At 34.2% G+C, this 20,832-nt stretch overlaps 2 protein-coding genes across 2 annotated transcripts in view; one reads left to right on the top strand and one right to left on the bottom strand.

The window, feature by feature from the left end:
• Nucleotides 1–4,493: 4,493 nt before the first annotated feature.
• On the bottom strand, nucleotides 4,494–13,691 carry LOC110458037 (heparan-sulfate 6-O-sulfotransferase 2-like). The gene is made up of 2 exons (XM_021509582.1): nucleotides 13,033–13,691; nucleotides 4,494–8,034 (listed from the first exon to the last, which is right to left on the bottom strand). The coding sequence occupies exons 1-2, from the start codon at nucleotides 13,521–13,523 to the stop codon at nucleotides 7,404–7,406; spliced, it is 1,122 nt and encodes a 373-aa protein (XP_021365257.1). The 5' UTR covers nucleotides 13,524–13,691; the 3' UTR covers nucleotides 4,494–7,403.
• A 176-nt stretch (nucleotides 13,692–13,867) lies between these two features.
• LOC110458040 (F-box only protein 36-like) overlaps nucleotides 13,868–20,832 on the top strand; it is a 15,203-nt gene continuing 8,238 nt past the window's right edge. Inside the window, exons 1-2 of the mRNA XM_021509585.1 lie at nucleotides 13,868–14,011; nucleotides 20,150–20,261. Coding sequence (XP_021365260.1) covers nucleotides 13,910–14,011; nucleotides 20,150–20,261 — 214 coding nt within the window. The 5' untranslated portion in view covers nucleotides 13,868–13,909. The remainder of the gene's footprint in view (nucleotides 14,012–20,149; nucleotides 20,262–20,832) is intronic.

The raw sequence follows: 20,832 nt of genomic DNA, 5'->3' as shown, positions 1-20,832 counted from the left end.
TCCACAGTTAACATACAGAGGGCAACTCCACAGTTAACATACAGAGGACAACTCCACAGTTAACATACAGAGGGCAACTCCACAGTTAACATACAGAGGGCAACTCCACAGTTAACATACAGAGGGCAATTCCACAGTTGACATACAGAGGGCAATTCCACAGTTGACATACAGAGGGCAATTCCACAGTTGACATACAAGAAGATAATTAGACAGTTCAAATACAGAGGGGCAATTCCATAGTGTACCTTTCATGGGACAATGCCATAGCTGACCTACCGTTGTACACTTTTGTTAATTCTACCTACATGTACAAAGAGACGATTCTGTTGTACACAATGAGACAAGTCGAAGCATTATCTCCATACATAGGAACATATGGTGAAGTAAAAGAGGATTTGTTTGGCTTTCTGCATTGACTTTCTAAACTTTTAAATAAGCGCTTTCTCACTTCATATTCCTAGTGGACCTGCAGTGGGATAATCTCATGGTTTTAATCCATCACGTAAAAAGAGCGATAAAATAATAACATACACGTATTGTTGACTGAAAGATGGGAAAACTCCATAAAGGGTAGACTATCATGCACAAGGTTCTAATGTGAATCTTAAATGTTAAGGTTCTATTGCAAACCATTACAAACATAGCCAGACTAACCTGGTTCCATAGTTTACCTAAAACCGATGTTTGTCTTATAACTACACTAACCTGGTTCCATAGTATACCCCAAAACCAATGTTTGTCTTATAACTACACTAACCCGGTTCCATAGTATACCCCAAAACCGATGTTTGTCTTATAACTACACTAACCTGGTTCCATAGTATACCCAAAACCGATGTTTGTCTTATAACTACACTAACCTGGTTCCATAGTATACCCAAAACCAATGTTTGTCTTATAACTACACTAACCTGGTTCCATAGTATACCCCAAAACCAATGTTTGTCTTGTAACTACACTAACCTGGTTCCATAGTATACCTAAAACCCATGTTTGTCTTATAACTACACTAACCTGGTTCCATAGTATACTTAAAACCCATGTTTGTCTTATAACTACACGGTTTGGATGTAACAAGGAACCAAGGTATAGACATATGAGATTCTCCTGAATACAATTCTTCCATACAACAAAGACAAACTTCAACACAATACTAAACATTTCGATCCTCAACAAATATCCCCGACTGTTTTGATTAAATTTGCTATTTATTACAACTATGCTTGAAGTGCAACAACCAGATCTGTAAAACGTTTGGCATCACTGTACAATCTACACACCATAACATGTGACTTACTTGAATCGATTCAAATGATGATTAATTAATTGCATAATTTCTCTGCATTAAAATTGATTGATGGAATCAGTCTTATTATAAATACTGTTGAAGAACAATAAGAAATAAAAGTATGTGATAGTGTTTCATCCATTTGTTTAGGAGCAGTCTACACTGCACTCTCAACAAGTTTTATCTAACATATCAGAATAAATATTTACAGATATTATGCATGTAAACAAACTGCATTCACTACAACTACCAAATATATAACGTTTTTTTCTTTGTAACATTGTAAAAACCTTTTCAATTTTCCAATGTCAGTATTCCCCACTTTCTGATCATCACATTAGTATACTATGTTTGATATCTGGTAGAAACACCAAAATTGTATGATCAAATTATAATCTAGATTGCAATTGATGTTGCAGGTCATAACAAAAAAAATTGTAAGCAAAGGCAAAAATATATTTTTCGTATAAAGCATCACAAGGAAATTTAAAATATAACAAAATAGTATAAGGCATTTTTGCCACAATGACTTTGAACACCTGTATCTGATAAAATTCAAAATTTAAAATCCTTTTTACATTATGTTCGTAATAAATTTTATGTATGGGGGGTGTGACTATGGACATTATACAAATTAACAACTTTACTTTGTAATTTTAATTAATTATTTTTTGAACAAACAGAATTTCTTTATTTCAACAGTGACTTGTCTACAGTCCAGCTCGTCACATCAGGACTGGGTATGGAAGATGTTTATAATCCACATAAATCTATAAATACAAAACAGCTGGTTTTAGGAGTAACTGGTTGTTATGGAAACCTCCATAAATCTTAATGTCTGATTGCTTTAACTAATTCATCCCTGAAGACACATTTGATTCATTATGAATTTCAGGGGTGAATGAGTTAATATTTGTATTGGCACAGTCATTGTGTGTGTGATGTGAATTAACATTCATACTGATGACCAAATCACCTTCCAGTTTTCAAAATAAATAATTGTTACCAAGTAAGGTAGATGGTCAGGTGGCACAGTGGATAGGGCACTTGCCTTTCACCTGCCAGACCTCGTGGGTTTTACACTGGGTACTCCAGTTTCCTTCCACATTAAGACCCCCCACGCGCTAACATCCGGGCCAACAAGAGTGATTAATAATTAGTTGAAATAACTTGTTTCATATTTGTTGTAAAATAAATATAGTTTATATATAAGTAGGTGAAATAAACATTTTTGTGGCTATATCTTGCAAATCATCATTTATGTATTTTAATAACGACTTGCATTCCATTATGTGTACATTCAATTAAAACATTAAATAAAACAGCAACAATGACAGGTAATTTCTATTTAATACATACAAAAGTGTTTCAATTTTCACAACTAGATATTTGACCTTTGATGGGCTTCAAGATCAGGAATTCATTCATTGAATTGGAATTTGTTTTTTGAACACCTTTTGTGTGTCCCCTTATTAGCCAATATGCATATTTGTTTTGTTCTTATTTGGTCATTACTTAAAGGTAAGGTTCACTATGACCTACATACCGTCACATTGAACTTCACATCTTCTATGGGTGATTTAGGTACAATTTTACCTCAGGTTTCATCAAGTTATCTATAACAGTTTAAAACTTGTGGCAATTTAGTGACAAAATGCAATCATTTGACCTAAATATGAAAAAATTTGACCTAAAACGTATGGCCTAGAGGTGGAGGTTACTTTTATATATACAAAGTGTAGCTAAATACGACCCTTCAGTGGGTCATGCATGAATGATTCAAATTTCATCATGATATCATTGGCAGTTTAAATTTACAAACCAGACAAGACTTCACTGGAAATTTAGCACCAATTTGACTTTGACTTAAAATGTGAAGGTCACTGTATCATTATAACAGGGAACTGTACATCTTTCAGATCATAATATCTTTAATGGTTTAAAAGTTGAAATTAAGACAAGATATTGTTACATATGAACAAATTAGTTTGAAAGGGACACACAATAGACAATTGAAAAGTGAAACTGGAATTTCAATTTATCTATTGCAAGCTAAAAGCATAGCAAACAATGTTATTGTACACATGATTTTATTTAAACCAGTTTTCTTATACTCAGATAAAACAGGAACAACTTAGATGAACTATTGCTTTTGAGAAAAAGTTAATGAACTACTTGAATTATTCTCAAGATCAACACAATTCATCAGCCCATGAAATCGACCAAGGATATATTCAATAATCATATCTGAATGAACACGTTAGTTAATACCCGGAACTTGTGTAAGTCTAGCTACTATCAGGCATTCAATACTGGACCTTGTGCAAGTCTTCATAATACAAAGCTACAGTTAAACAATACAGTTTTGCCACTGCATGTTCGTCATCACAGACCAAGCTTAAGGTGAATTCTTAATGCAACATTGTTGTGCGTAATTTTACATCAAAAATGTCTGCTGTTGTGGTAGATTGCTTGTGTCTGAATTCATTTGCACAGGCAAGGTTAATCTGGTGAGTGGTATGGACAAATAAAACAAGAAAACCAGATTAGTTTCATGCTGTTCAACTTGAGTAGAAATTGAAAAAAAAAAATGTGAATATCTTGATATTTTAACTTTAATTTATTATCTAAACTAAATTTTACACTTTTTATCTTCTTTTCTATCGATTCATCATTTTGTTGCCTTTAAAACAACAAAATCAGCCACAAAATAATTTGCCTAGTGTATACTAGACAACGGGGATGAAAGTCTCTTGTGTCTTGTTCAGTTTACTAGACATTGAGGACATCTATAAAAGCTTGTGTAGTATTTTGTACTTGACTACCAAGGTTTGGTTTGGTTTGTTTGTGTTTTACATCCTATTAGCACTATGGTCATTTAAGGGCATGACAGGTTTTAATTTGCTAGTGGAGGAAAGCCACCGACCTTTATCCAGTACCTGGTGACTGCCCAACGTAGAACCTGTGACCAAGTGGTGGAGAGCCAGTGGTAGCAGAATGTCAGACACCTTAACCACTTGGCCACCACGGTTATTGTACAATACTTAAGGCAAACATGGAGGCACGGTAGTCTAATGGTAGGACGCCGGGCTCGTGACTGAAGGGTTGCAGATTCAAGGCAATTCGTGGTTGGGCAGTGCTAGAATTGTTGAATGTTAGCTGCCCCACCAGGGAGTTGAGAAAAATATTGGCTAGTTACAAAGGCCCTATAACTACAGATAATAATTTGTGAACCGCTTTGTGACGACCTATGAACTAGGTTGTGATAAAGCGGTTTATATGAACCTCAAACTATTATTATAAGTTATGATCAGGACCAGTAACCTAATAAACAACTAACCCGTGAAATCAACTGAGCAATCTTAAATATCCAATTAAAAAAATGTCAACTGAGCAATCTTAGATAAAGGGACACAATCCAGTTATCCAATTAATAGTAAGTACAACAACATTGAATCTTTGGTTATTTGTGGATTTCATTTAAACTTTAGTTGTTACTCTTTCATCTGCACAGTATATAACAAGTGTCATTACAATACCGAGGAATAGTAACCATTTCTTAAAAAGGATTAGAGCACAAACACTATATTATGTCCATACAACAAAACTGTGGAGTCAATTTATCACACCAAAAAAGAAATGTTTCACAGCCACTGTTTTCAGGCTTGGCCTACTACTTCAAAGTTCTACTCAATTCTACTGCTTGACATTTTTCTCTACAGCAGTACAGGATTTTTCTTATCAATTATAATTTACTAACATGTACATTCACTTTTTATTGAAAAGGTAAAAAATTCAGAAAACATTTTTTTTTTTCAGGAAGGGATTAATTAATGAAGAGAGCAGAAAGGTCTTGAATTATTTGTTTAACTTTGGACATTGCGATGATCTTTTCTAGTACAAATTCTATAAACTGTTCATGTATTTTTGTTATTGTTCTTCAAAAAATTCATTGCAAGTATCTTAATACACAAAAGAAAAAGTATATGTATGAATTAGTACATCGAGCTGCTACAATTTGTGATATTTTCCTCTTAAATTAATGAGAAAAAATATATATACTACAAAATAAGTGAATTACAGTTGATATACATGCAAATTAAACCTGCTATAAAGTATCTTCCTCTTTTATAAACTAAATCATGCAGTATTATAGAAAGTTGTACATGTATTGTAAGACTTTAGAAAATACCCATAGGTCTGTGTACCGATCAAACATAGAAATACCATATACAAAGTACTAGTAAATAACAAACAACCTGCTGTCAACCCTTCCATCATGATGCAAACCCATAAATGAAAAGTATACAGATATGCAAAGGTACTGAATTAAATATATGTTTATAAACACATATAAATATAAAATATCTGTTTTGATAAGTCTGTGTGCCTTCCTTCTGCAGAATAACAAAGGGCAAAAACAGCTGATTGTTACTTATAGCAAGCAATTGTTTTGTTTATCAAGACAACTGCATTGTGATGTGTGTATAAAATTTAACCACCTAGTATAACCCATATCTAACATACAGTTATCTTAAAGGAGATACATGTACAATGAACGTGCCCTGACACACCAGTAACACTTACTGACATATACAGGCATTCTCAAAACAGATTCACATTTGCTTCTAACTTAGTGACTAATTCACTATGTACATTTCCATACAATGGTTTCACTTAGTTAATACAGTACATTGTACAAGCAATCACATTTTCTAAGAGAAAAAAATATTTGGTGTATGTATATATACAATACAATGTCAACAGGTTATACAGGATTCATATACAGGTAAGATATACAAAAATACAACTATTGCCCACTTGAGTGGGTTTACATTAAAAAACATGTACAACTTGCGTCAAGTTTGTGACACATCAGGACCGTTTATTAGCACATACAGCTGTCATACCATAGCTTCAACATTAATACATAACAACCATCTCTTTATACATCAACCTCAGATTTTAACCAACAAAGAGACAAACTTGGACCGCATTTAAAAAATATAACTACCTTGTACATTGTACAACCTGTTTGCTTCTCAATAATGTATACTGACATTTCAAAATTTACAGATTTCAAAGGAACTTTTTTAAAGAAACAGATGTAGTTTGTTTATGGTTATATTTAATATCATTAAAGTATAATAATCCATTGAATTAGGACGTAACAAAGCTGTAATAAGAATTTTTTATTGTCTCTATGTGATAGTTCAGATAACATCATGTCCCTAGTTTCATTTTCCAATCATTATACTAGTACCAGGGTTAATACCAGAATTTTCAAGTGAAATTCAAGTCTTTTTAGGGCTTTTGTATGGCATTTTTCAGTGAAATTAAAGCTTTTAAAATCTCTCACCATTTGCAGATTCTCAAACTAGAATAATCTAGATGTGATACATGGATGTCATTAAACTCACCATTAAACACCAAACAACCTTAAAATCTAACACTAGACAGGAGTCCAAAAACCAGAACTTAACTCAAAATTATTTCTTATATTTCCTGAATTCAATTTTATGAGAATAACACCATAGAACCACCAAAATTTAAGTACAGAGACAGTTTAATGATCACTAAATCAAATTCAAGGCTCATTTGACCTTTTCAAGATATTCTTGTAAAATTTCATGGCATAAAGAGACCTTTTTATCAATATTTGGGCTTTTCTAAACCTTGAGTGCTTTTTACTTCAGCTAAATAATCTATGATTATTACTGGTGTATATATAACTACTGGTATAGGTGTGGGAGGTTATCTTTGAAAACTCCTATGGAGTAAGTGCCTCCCTATGGAGCACCAGTCTAACAAGCTATGGCCTTCCAAAAAAGCAACGTTTTAGACTTATCATATAATTATGTATCATATCATGACAGGTTAATTACATACAAACGTACCACAACTGATATGTCCTCTGTTCATGTGTATTATATACAAACATGATTTGTGTATCTTTCGTATTATATTTTCTACTAATATCGCATTCAAACTTTCATAGAAATACAACATCACCAGTCATGCATGATCAATGACTACTATGTTATAAATTCCATCATCTCTCAACAAAACTTGCAATAAATCAAACACGATCTGTTGAAACATATTACTTTGCTTACGTGTCACCAGAAAATGCCACAATTTCCTGATCATTTGTACTGTCTTGTATTTCCTCCCTCAGATCTTCCTTCATTTTCTCTACGCGACGCTGGAATAACTCCCTCGCAAACTGATAAAGCTTCATGTCCAGATCATTGAACTCCTTGATTTTAAACATGTTTTCTTCACTAATGGGGAGTCGTTTTCTGTGTGTGGCGTTGTGCTGTTCAAAATCCTCAATAAACTTAAGATTGAAAGTGTGTTCAAATAACATCTGCGTTTCTTTTTGAAACTCTGTAAGTCCGAAAAAAGAAAAGTTCTGGAGATTTTCGATTGCACTTTCTAACATTTTTTGATCCCGTTCTTCATCCGAGAGTCCGGTTTTATTATAACAATTGATCTTACTGAGGTTAGCTAGCATGCGAGTCTGTCGATTGTTTGCCAGATTATATTTACAATTCAAAAAGCTTCTTAGGTCAACATTTTCCCACGTTTCTCCCTCGTAACAAAAAGGAACTTCCTCTAATGTTGCTTGCCGACCATTACAAAAAAGACGTGCTGTTTTCCAGGTGGCGCCACGCTGCACATGTTTGAACTCGCTCAGGTAACGTCCAATAGGATCTCGAAGAATTGTGATGTAATGGTACCTGAAATATAAACAACAGTAATGTACAGTGTATTCTTGAAAACAATTATATGAGCAGGTACAAATTAAATCTGATGTGCAAACGATTAAAAATGTTCACAAACCAGGATTTGTTTTACAGAAAACAAACATGTTTTATCTCTGTCTGAGGCTGACTAGAGCTTGAATCATACATGACACAAGACATTTTGAACACATGAAACAGTTACCTCTGTTATTAAATCTAACAGTGTTTGGCACCCACATAGGGACTATATTGGGTCATGGGTCATGGTTAAACGTTTGAAGTCTTCACAACATGATCTAATGTCATGAAAACAAATGCCAGTAACAAGAACACCAAAAAGTAGAAAGGGGTGCTGTAGCAATCTTATTAAAATCACACTTGTAATTCTGCTCCTCTACGATACACTACAATCCAATACAAGTATAGTATATCGGAGTGTATCGTAGAAGAGCGGAATTACAAGTCTAATTTTAATTAGATTGGGTAGTGTAGGAGAGACTAATTTTAATAAGATTGGGTAGTGTAGGAGAGTCTAATTTTAATTAGATTGGGTAGTGTAGGAGAGTCTAACTTTAATTAGATTGGGTAGTGTGATTTTAATTAAATTGGGTAGTGTAGGAGAGTCTGATTTTAATTAGATTGGGTAGCGTAGGAGAGTCTAACTTTAATTAGATTGGGTAGGGTAGGAGAGTCTAACTTTAATTAGATTGGGTAGGGTAGGAGAGTCTAACTTTAATTAGATTGGGTAGTGTGATTTTAATTAAATTGGGTAGTGTAGGAGAGTCTAACTTTAATTAGATTGGTAGTGTAGGAGAGTCTGACTTTAATTAGATTGGGAAGTGTAGGAGAGTCTAATTTTAATTAGATTGGGTAGCGTAGGAGAGTCTAACTTTAATTAGATTGGGTAGTGTAGTAGAGTCTAATTTTAGTTAGATTGGGTAGTGTAGGAGTCTAATTTTAGTTAGATTGGGTAGTGTAGGAGTCTTATTTTAATTAGATTGGGTAGTGTAGGAGAGTCTAATTGTAATTAGATTGGGTAGTGTAGGAGAGTCTGATTTTAATTAGATTGGGTAGCGTAGGAGAGTCTAACTTTAATTAGATTGGGTAGTGTGATTTTAATTAAATTGGGTAGTGTAGGAGAGTCTAACTTTAATTAGATTGGTAGTGTAGGAGAGTCTGACTTTAATTAGATTGGGTAGTGTAGGAGAGACTAATTTTAATAAGATTGGGTAGTGTAGGAGAGTCTAATTTTAGTTTGATTGGGTAGTGTAGGAGAGTCTAATTTTAGTTCGATTGGGTGGTGTAGGAGAGTCTAACTTTAATTAGATTGGGTAGTGTGATTTTAATTAAATTGGGTAGTGTAGGAGAGTCTGATTTTAATTAGATTGGGTAGCGTAGGAGAGTCTAACTTTAATTAGATTGGGTAGTGTGATTTTAATTAAATTGGGTAGTGTAGGAGAGTCTAACTTTAATTAGATTGGGAAGTGTAGGAGAGTCTAATTTTAATTAGATTGGGGAGTGTAGGAGAGTCTAATTTTAGTTCGATTGGGTGGTGTAGGAGAGTCTAACTTTAATTAGATTGGGTAGTGTGATTTTAATTAAATTGGGTAGTGTAGGAGAGTCTAACTTTAATTAGATTGGTAGTGTAGGAGAGTCTGACTTTAATTAGATTGGGAAGTGTAGGAGAGTCTAATTTTAGTTCGATTGGGTAGTGTAGGAGAGTCTAACTTTAATTAGATTGGGTAGGGTAGGAGAGTCTAACTTTAATTAGATTGGGTAGGGTAGGAGAGTCTAACTTTAATTAGATTGGGTAGTGTGATTTTAATTAAATTGGGTAGTGTAGGAGAGTCTAACTTTAATTAGATTGGGTAGTGTGATTTTAATTAAATTGGGTAGTGTAGGAGAGTCTAACTTTAATTAGATTGGGTAGGGTAGGAGAGTCTAACTTTAATTAGATTGGGTAGGGTAGGAGAGTCTAACTTTAATTAGATTGGGTAGTGTGATTTTAATTAAATTGGGTAGTGTAGGAGAGTCTGATTTTAATTAGATTGGGTAGTGTAGGAGAGAAAAGAAATATTAGGAGTTGCAATGGGGGCAGCAAATCATTTTTTTCTCCAATGTCCACTAATTGTAATTAAAGACAGAAAAAAACTCAGATTCTGTAGGGGCCCAAGCTAAAGCTAGGCCATCTAGGAACTTTAATGTACCAAAACTTTAATGATTAATATCATGAACGCCATGATTTTTTCCCTTTTCTTTGTAATTTTCTAAAACCAAGTGCATAATTATATAAGCTGGCATTATATCAATACTGTATATGTAACCCGCCCACTCAACCTGCCCTGTAATGACAAACATACTTAATTACATATGTACATGTAGGTCACTTCCTCTTACACTTGAGTCAGTGGCATTAATTAGTATTGGCCTACACAGTAATCTTTTTAAATATACACAGGAGCTATATATCCCTAGCACGATTTTAAGAGCCTCCTCTTCAGAGTAGACCTGACTGCATACGTAGGATTAGAATACATCAGATCAATAATCAACATATATAAATAAAAGTTTTTTTTGCAATGACAACATCCTCTGATGATGGTACAGTAGGACCACTTTAAAAACCCTGTATCACATGTACAGCATTAATGGCCCCTATATATATAGCATGTCCACAGAAATTAAAGTATAATGATGTAGAATACAAGATTTCACCTGGTTTGATAGCCTGGGTGCAAAAATATGAAAATAAAAAAAAAATCCCAGTTCATCATTTATACTATATAGACTAAGAGCTGTAAGTTCCTTTGCACAAGTTGGTGAATTTAAATATACATATATATAAATTGATAATACACTGTACATGTCAACAAGGAATATTTTGTTCTTGACAAACTGAACAGTGCATATATATACTGTATACAAATGGAAACTTTAAATAGACTATGTTACATGTACATTTATAAATGTTTTTAACAGAGATTTTTGTTTCTTGTATAGATATGAACAGCATCTTACACACACATGTACTATAAAGAAGAGATAAAGAACTTTTTCCAATTGAAAATATCCTATATATCATGTCATAATTATACCTACTGCATATATATATATATAAGCTAGTTAAATAAACAAGTCTCATATGCATCAAACCAGTATTGTTACCCTAATCAAGAGCTCATACGAGTCTTGTTGGATATTAGCAATACACAATTTAACATTGTATTTGAGGGTTTACTTTTCAGAATGATTTAAAATAACAAATATAAAGCTATATATATTCAAAGTCATGTCGGAGAAAACAGTTCCCAACGCCAAGAGTCACAGTTTTTTGCAGCAGCATGCATATGGGATTAATCCTTAATAATTAAGCCACTAATAATGCATAATGCCCTCGATCACTTAAATGTACATTATTGTATATACTTGTATGTAACTACATAACAAATGACACCATAACAGTTATTACATGTGATCAATATCAATGTACCGATTCAAGTAATTGATGCTGGGATGTGCAAAAATTGTGCAGCAAAAATTTTATCTACATATAATGATCAAGATGACCCAAATCCTTGGTCATTGAAAGTCTGGAGTTCTGTTTTTTATGTACAATGCATGTAAATTGTATATATCCCAACTCTCCCTATTTAGAAGGGAGACACCCGATTTTTGACCCTTAAGTTAAGTTATTTCAACCAGTAAATTTGCTAAACTATTCCTACATATATATATATTATTCTAAGATAAAATGATTTCTTCTGAAATAACAACTCAAAATATGTAACTAATATATCATTTTAAAGGAATATTTTGTCTCTGGGGTACATTGCATATATATATATATATACACACACATATTATTGTTGTTTTAAAATTTAATTTTGGGAAAGCAAAATCTCCCCATGGAAACTTTTGGCAATTACAAAATGTATGTGTATGCATATACATGTATATACCACTCATTTTAACAGGCCTACGCCTACACTTGAGAATTTGGGTCATGCATAATATACGTTTCTATTTGCATGAATTGTCATCCATGTCAGATGCACGTGTGCATATTTCCTTGGCCATGAATATCGTATATATACACATCAGCAGATCTACATGTATAGGCCAACTTAAGCTTGTTTTCATACCTCACTAATTTAATTGTACAGATGTAATTGCAGGGATCAATCTGGGCCCCAAAATCACGATATTTACCCCTCTTTTTCAGAAATATTGTGCTATATATATACATTTTTTACATGTATATGAAAGGCAAAAAAAAATCAAGAATATGTATATGCATCATTCTGAATTATTAGAAAATAGTCACAGGGTAGGGCCTTCAGTAGACCCTTGAGAGTATGTATTTGACTTTCCAAAATGAGCATTTTCTCTTGGGTTGAAAATTAAAACAAAACGGATATGTCGATATGGGTCATGCATGGGTAGGGGAGGGGAGAGTTATTTACTACATACAGCCTGTTTAGTAAATTACTATATTCAATATCATCATGGCACCAGCCCTAACAAATCCTAGACATATTGGTACCCTGTCATTCGGTACTTAAGAATAAGAGGTTTCAGTACATTTTTATGTAAAGACAAAAATGTTAGAGAATCTTTAGCATAAAACAGCAAGATTAAGAACACAAAAAGCTGACATACTATAATGCAAGTTGAAACTTTAGTCCAAGTGCCCAAATATTATAAAGTGAAATTGACAATAATTATATTACTGCCACTTTCACAAGATATATCATATAGGTTCATTTTGTAGCGATGAAAAAGTTGGGGGCGATGAAGAGTTTTGGGGCGAAACAGATTTTTGTGCAAAAAGAAAATTTTGGCCATATATATGGTTGTCAAACTTGCATTTGGGCAAAATGAGCTGATGTGAAAAAGAGTTTGGGGGAAATTGTCTGGGGCAAAACGGTTTTAGGGAGAAACGCAATCATTCGTATAAAATTGCTTTGTAACCATTGGACAAAAAAGTCCAACCTTCTTTCTCTGTGAAGTTCTTCCTGCTTATCCATGGCTGAATCAACACAATTCTTCAGTTCCGTCCAGTCCGCATGCAGACCACACGCCCAGCCTGTAGAATAGCGACTAAACAGCCACAGTGTCTTCTTACGAGTTAAACATTCACATTTTTTCATTGTTTTCCGACAAACACATGGTTTTCCCACATCCAGGTTTTTAACCAAGTGTCGACCAAATGTGGTACCACCTGTTTTTTGGATATGTAAAAATACCAAAACGTCTTCATCGTCCAAATCTAATTGGTATTCCCTATCAACGATTTGCGGTGAAAAAGTGTCTGGTACCAGTTTAGAAATGTCAGAAAACCTATCATCAGATTGTCCTTCAGCATTGCGTCGAGACGATGAGAAAGAGCAAAAGTTATTCTGACAAATGTATCCCATATATAAAATTGTCAGGACAACGAAAATTACTACAACAAGGTAGGCTCGCCATCCCCTTTTGAACATTTTGACATGGTTCTGTCAATGATCGGATATAGAATACAGATTTCCAATTGAAAATTAACTGTTAGTCTTGTCACATATTTCTGAGTTCTGATTTCGTCGAATCGACTTTCTGTTTTCCAAAGTCTGTCACAGACAAAACACGGAGGTCGCCATTTTCACTTCATTCGATATCTCTCTTGAACTATCATACTAGTAGAAAGATTTCGAAAATAAATGTTTTTCTAAAATTATTTTTTATTTTTATTTTATTCTCTAACCTTTATATATTTTGTCGATATTATAAAATGTTGGTCAATCATTATGAAGAACATTCTTTTTTAAAACTAGAGAATTCAACTCTCGCATTAACGTAATCTGGTTGAGATGGTGATAGCAGAAGCTTCAAAATGGACGCTTGGATAGATAAACATGGCGCTCTGGTCGACCACCCAGACGTGGCAACTCCCCCAAGCAAAGATTTTTACCACATATTTGTGACAAGGAAGGAGGTTTGTTATTTTCTTGTCTATCTTTTGATTTACTTTGCTAAATATGTCATCTAGAAAAAATAACTAACCGATAACTAGTATAGATCTATCATTATATATATGTTCCCCGTAACATTGGTACACAAGTCGTGCAAGTGTTAGCTTGAACACAAACCTACCCGTGCATGACACGTGAACATATACATGTCGCTAAAATCTTAAAATGTTTTTGATATAAAATAGTCGTGGCCTCATGACTGAGCTCACATGCTTCAATACTTCATCATACGTCCACATTTTCCGTACATTTTTGTACCGTCTCAAATGTGGGATTTTAATCTCACTTGCAGTTGACTGAAAGTGACCAGGGCCCGTATTCGTGAAATCCCGTTGTTATGCTCACACATTGATTTTGTGCTCAAGTTTAATTTCTTGTTCAGGTTATAAATAATCAAAACAATCTTATTTTGTCAATGATTTAGACAGAGACGTATACGTCTCTGATTTAGAGAACATTTGAAGGTTCTTAAAGTAGAATACTGTTTGCAATGTTTACAATTATTTATTTGATCAGTTGTCATGGTTTTAAGTGGGTAACGAAAAACCGGTTTGAGCACAGAATCCATGCTTGAGCAAGAAAACGGTTTCATGAATACGGGCCCAGGCCCCATAATCATGAGACGACCTGAAGTCTAAAATTTTCTTAAGTTTTGACTTGGCCAATCACAAATAGCATCATGAAAAGTGAGCTAGCAGGTGATCATCCCAGTCCAGTTCAGCTACAATTTAGTAAGCCTCCTTCATAAAAGCCTTTGACCCCAAAGAAATAAACGACCCTATACCACCCTAGCCTTATTGGGTGTATTTTGTTGGGCGAAAAAATGTGTAACAGGACAAATATTACCTTCCAAACTCTATTAATTAAAAAAATTGAGCTACCTGCAGGTCGCTGGCGATCAACCCAGTAGAGTTCCGCTACAATAATGTTTAATATGGGATTTAATTTGGTTTTGATAGCAGTCTATGAAGTAGAGGGGGTTTAAGCTTTTATTATATATATGTAGTAGGTTGGTGAATAGTGATAAAGTGTCGTGCATTATGCTGTCACTGCATGGGGCTTGAACGCCCGACCCTTGGATCTCCAGCTCGATGCTCTACCGCTGAGCTAAAGGGATATTCCCCTACAGCTAACGATTGTAAGGCAACCTACCGTAATCAATGCACATCTTTTATACTAATTCCCCCATTTATTTTGAACATCAACCCAGGTTCTTTTACTCCCAGCCAAGGGTTCTCCTACGTTGAACTGGGAGGGTCAACGGCACCAGTTTGTAGTATGTAGTAGGATCGGGGAATAGTGATAAAAGATATTACCATCGCTGTGGCTCGAACCTGCGACCCTTGGCTGTCCAGCCAGATCCTCTACCGCTGATCGAAGCTAAAGGGAAATTCCCTACAGCTGACGCTTGTAAGGCAACCTAATAAAATGCAAGCAAATGTGTATTGGGCTTGAAGGAAAATGAAAATAATTACACCACGTACACTGCAACATGGTAAAAGTAAGTCCATATTACCAAAGTTGTCTCTGAGAAAGATCTGTGCGTCACATTCAACAACAAGTTAAAGTTCAGCCAACATTTGTAAAATGTGTCTCCATGGCCAATAGTATAACAGGTCTGATATTTAAATCATTCAACTTCATCGACAAGGTGATGTTCCTAAGTCTGTGTGTAACTATAAATCTCTCATTCGACACTTTTGGAATATGCTTCATGTACATGGAATCCACTATTAACAAAAGACCAAATAATGATTGAAAATGTCCAGAGAACAGCCACCAAAAGACTCCCTGTTAAAGGATAAACCAATATGACATATGGAGATCGCCTTATCTCTTTCCATACCGCAACTCGATCCGGTCTGGATTCTGTATCAGATGTTATTATTAGTCTCGCCCCGTAGCATATATAACAAAATAGTGGATTATTAAAGTACTTTTTAAACGAGGTGTAACTGCTGCAAGAAATAAACAGGCAACCGTGAACAAATATTTGTATTGTTTCATGTTGTTGTTCTTCATTTTCGCAGAATTACTGTAGGACTAACTGGCAGCTGATTATGACTAAGAAATCGACATTTGTCCTGCAACAAATGATACGATTCCGTGTATTTAACACAGCGTTGTAGTGTAGGTTCCCAATGGAGATTGATTATGGTTACGAATATGAAGTCGTTAATTATTTTTTCTAAATACAAGTAGATTTCATCAAGACTTTATTAAAATATCCATATTTACTTCCATCAGTCTTAATAAATATTTGGTGATGAATTTACGAGTGTCCGTATCAAATTAAGTTGTCGCCATATAGTTTATATTTGAGGCACCAAACACAAACATCTTGCGGCAAATTCGAAAACAATAGGTCACATAATGAAAAACATGTAATCTGCATCTGATGGGTGCTGATTTTAGCGGCAATTAATTGCATAAGACAGGTTACATCAAAGTCTGTTGTCGTGGGGATGAGACGATCTATTATTTTGTCATCTGTACACGACAACGGGGACCAGGATGACATATTGTTGTCATCTGTACACGACAACGAGGACCAGGATGACATATTGTTGTCGTCTGTACACAACAACGGTACGGAAAGCGTTAAATCATTAGGATTACCCAGTCTTCAGTACCCGAGAAAAGCAGATGTAATACAACTATATCCCGACTCTGTCCAATCCAGATCTATGTCTAAACTCTGGCTTAAAATCTGAACTCTGTAGATCCGGTTTTGGTCTAGTGTTGATATTTACAAAATCCTCATTACTAGTGAAGAAAGGAAACAGTAACATTGATCAATGACAATTAAGTCACGCACATCTTACCCAGATAGATACACTAGGCTAACACCTGAGCATTTAATTTACCTTTGCCCTATATTGGCATGTACATGTATGATGTTTTTATAAGTCAGTTGTTCAGACATTGAGTGATGATGAATGAAATATTGATAATATGAATTTATCTAAGGAATATATCATATTTTCTTATTATTACTGCAAGTTATATCGCTAAATTATTGCAGTATTGTTGATTAGATAACTAGTTAACATCAGTAGAAATACTTTATATGCATGAAACATCAGGCCAAACAACAAAATATATGTGTTTCCTGTAACATGTTGGAAAAAATTTGGTTAGGCAGGTACATGTAGGTAACAAATTTTATTTTCACAAATGATTTTATATGGTTTATACAGGCGAGTGATCTTGTCTTTAACAGTGCTTCTTTGCAAGTTTTTGGTAGGCACAAAAATGAGGGTACATGAGGTAGGGTTACTAGAATAATCAATATTTTTTGTTTGGCCTTGTCCGATCCTTCCTATAGTTCTATTGAAGGCAAGTGGGGTCATCTATACTATAGTGAAAATTGTAATGATTTCTGGATTCAACTGTGAATTAAAGTAACTATATATACATATATATACATCTTAGTATATATATCTTAGTTCACGTGACACATCTAAACAGTATAGATATTGTGTTACATGGTCTCTGTTTGTCTGCGTGGCTTTTAATGTACAGAATCTTTTCTCTTTTAGTTTTTAAACACTTTCTTTTTAATATACTGTAAATAATATCAGTAGAAATTGAATTGTGTAGGAATTGGTCATGCTTCAGTTCATTAAGATTTTTTGTTTTTCAATTAGATAGCATCTCCATACAGAATTCATTATGTATTTTTAGAGTCATGCAATGAAACTGCATATCAAATATTAATGCTTCATTTATTCCCAGGAAATCAATAAGTGTCTGACTTAATGACAATGAACATCAAGTTAATGTACCTGATGTGTTTTGGCATGAAAATAAATAACAAACCAGCATTGTGGAAACTAACTCACATGAAACATGTATAATAAGGATAGGGTTGGTAGGCAGGGATTGTTTTTAAAAGTCTATATTTTTTCATTTTTTTTTCTCATAACTTTCAACCGTATTCTGATACTGTCCTTTTTTAATATATAAAAAATATTTTGGTAATTGTAGTAGCTTAAAACTGCTTATTTATCATTTTAAAGTCACTTATTAGTATTTGAATGAATTAAGTGAAACAATTGGATCAGCAATGAGATGCAAATGATATGATATTATAATTTTTATTTCAGTAGTACAATAACATACACGTTAATTATAAGCAGTAGAGGATATTTTAGTATGTCTGTGTGGGTGGGTAGTCACAACACAAATGACTGTCCATGGTGACAGATATTGATCATACTGTGTTGATAGATGATGATATATGCACTTTTGATAGAATTGAAACAGCCCCCACATACAACCCTTACACAATTTAACTCCCCAGTATAACTGAAACCGGACATCGACTGTTGTTTCAGTTACCAGGTCAAAGTCACCTGACTCGTTTCAGTGATCAGCCACTGATCAATTAATTATTGGGATGAGATATTCCTTACTGATACATTTGTATTGAACAATTGATCTAATGAACAAAGTGAATATAGCTATACAGGTACATTTTATACAGTGACATCATGGGATTAGTGTTTATGTGATGCTTAAGGTAATAGGATTGTGTCGCCATTTCTCAGTAGAATTTATTCAAATTTTGTAGTTATATTGCTTTGAAGTAAAGAAAATTTCTGCCATAAAAAAATATAGGTTGTCAGAATTTTAAGGATTTAAATGGAAATTTATGTAAAATGGAGTGAATTGTGAAAAAAAATTTGAAACACACATTTTTTTGCAAAATAATTTCAATGAAAATGATACTAACATAGATTAGTATTGCATTAATGTATATAAATTTCATAATGCGAAAATTGTGTAAAATTAATGATCTATAAACGATTAAAAATTGACATTTTTTAATAAAACCATATACACATAGTAAGTGCATGCAAGAGTTATCGTTCTTGAAAAACTTCACAGTAGTGAAATAGGTAGCCGGTTTCCTGAAGTACAGAAAAATGGACACATGTGACTCATTGATTAAAAAACAACTGAATTAATGCCTGAATTGCTTTGCAATACTTTAATGTTGAAAGAACACACTGTTCTGTCATTAATAAGCATACACTAATCATCAGTTTAATATTAAACATTAGAATATGCGGAAATTGTGATAGTGTCTCCCTACATTGGATTTTCAACTAGGGATGTACTTCCTATTTCCGTTTAGCAATACACTCCTATGACCTTAAACCAATTCACCCCTGAAGACACATTTGAACTCTTACAGTTCAAAGGTTGGTAAAGTTCATTATGCAATAGGAGGCTAAATCACTCAGTCAAAGGACTATTTCAAAACAATTACATTGTACTTGGTTTACCATTGTTCACCACTAGGTATTCAGTAAATTGGGGTTCTATCCAGATTATCTTGGGTTCTTCTACATACCGAACATTAATCTATTCCTTATATGCATTTAAAATCAATATTTATAGAAAATCGCCTTCAAAACAATTAAATCCTGTTTTCTTTATAGTGTTATGTATTGAGGTCAACTACAAAAATTGTGGTTGGTATTTCAGTATAAACAGATTAAAATGTAAAAACTTGTAAGTAAGTATTTTTTGTCTACCAATGCTTTTGGGGTATGGGATGAACATTTGGTCATAGGTGGTGGGGACATAATAAAGCTTGAAGGAGATTGCGGGCATAGAATGTTAACTGGAAGCAGCAAAGGGAGGGTGAAGTAAACAGCTAGAACGGAAAAAACACAGGATGGGGATAGGAAATGGATAGGAGAATGCATAGGGTTGAGAAGTAAAAAGCTAGGAGGGAAGAAAAAAGGAAGGAGAAAATAAGTTGGGGACAGGAATCAATAGGAGAGGGTATAGGGTGGGACAGGAATCAGAAGAAGAGGGGTATAGGGGGACAGGAATCAGAAGAAGAGGGGTATAGGGGGACAGGAATCAGAAAAAGAAGGGTATAGGGGGACAGGAATCAGAAGAAGAGGGGTATAGGGGGACAGGAATCAGAAGAAGAGGGGTATAGGGGGACAGGAATCAGAAGGAAAAGGTACAGGAATCTGAAGGGAAATCATGATCAGTTGAACATGAAAATGAATATTGACCATTGTCCATAATTGTACATTTATGTTTATAGTTCATCAATTTTATTTTCATAATTTCAGTTCATTCTGCGTGTTTGGAAGATTGTTCCACCAACAAGAGGTGGAGGTCGCAGTGACCCATTTGAGTTGAAAGATGATTATGCTGACTTCAAGGACGATGACAAGTTTCACAGTAAGTCTATTTTTGCCAAACAGTTGATCATGATGTTTTAGCAGAGCATGGTACAGTGTCTTTGGCCTTTTGCATTAATGCACTTTATTTAGTCCATCTTTCTAAAATAAAAAAGCCTGTAGCAGGTATTAACTTTAAATCTGTCACATGAGTCAACCTTGGTACAGAGGTGCATTTTGTAAGATGCCGAAAAATTGCATTTCATTGCAAAAATTTTGTTTCAGGTTTATTTCTTAAAAACTTCTGCATTAAATCTGCAAACTTCAAACATAAGCCAATCACATTGTATAGGAAATTGCCTTTTGATATTTTTAGCCCACCATCATCTGATGGTGGGCTATTCAAATCACCCTGCGTCCGTGGTCCGTCGTCCGTCCGTAAACAATTCTTGTTATCGGTATTTCTCAAGAAGTACCAGAGGGATCTTTCTCATATTTTATATGTAGGTTCCCCTTGGTCCTGAGCTGTGCAGGGCAACTTTTGAGACAGATCGGATAAACAACATGGCCGACAGGCAGCCATCTTGGATTTTGATAGTGAAAGTTTGTTATCGCTATTTCTCAAGAAGTAC

Source organism: Mizuhopecten yessoensis, unplaced genomic scaffold (assembly GCF_002113885.1).
Source record: "Mizuhopecten yessoensis strain PY_sf001 unplaced genomic scaffold, ASM211388v2 scaffold9409, whole genome shotgun sequence".
NCBI classification, from domain to species: Eukaryota; Metazoa; Mollusca; class Bivalvia; order Pectinida; family Pectinidae; genus Mizuhopecten; species Mizuhopecten yessoensis.
The sequence above is the reverse complement of the archived record's forward strand: the minus strand, read 5'-3'. Positions and strand labels throughout refer to the sequence as shown.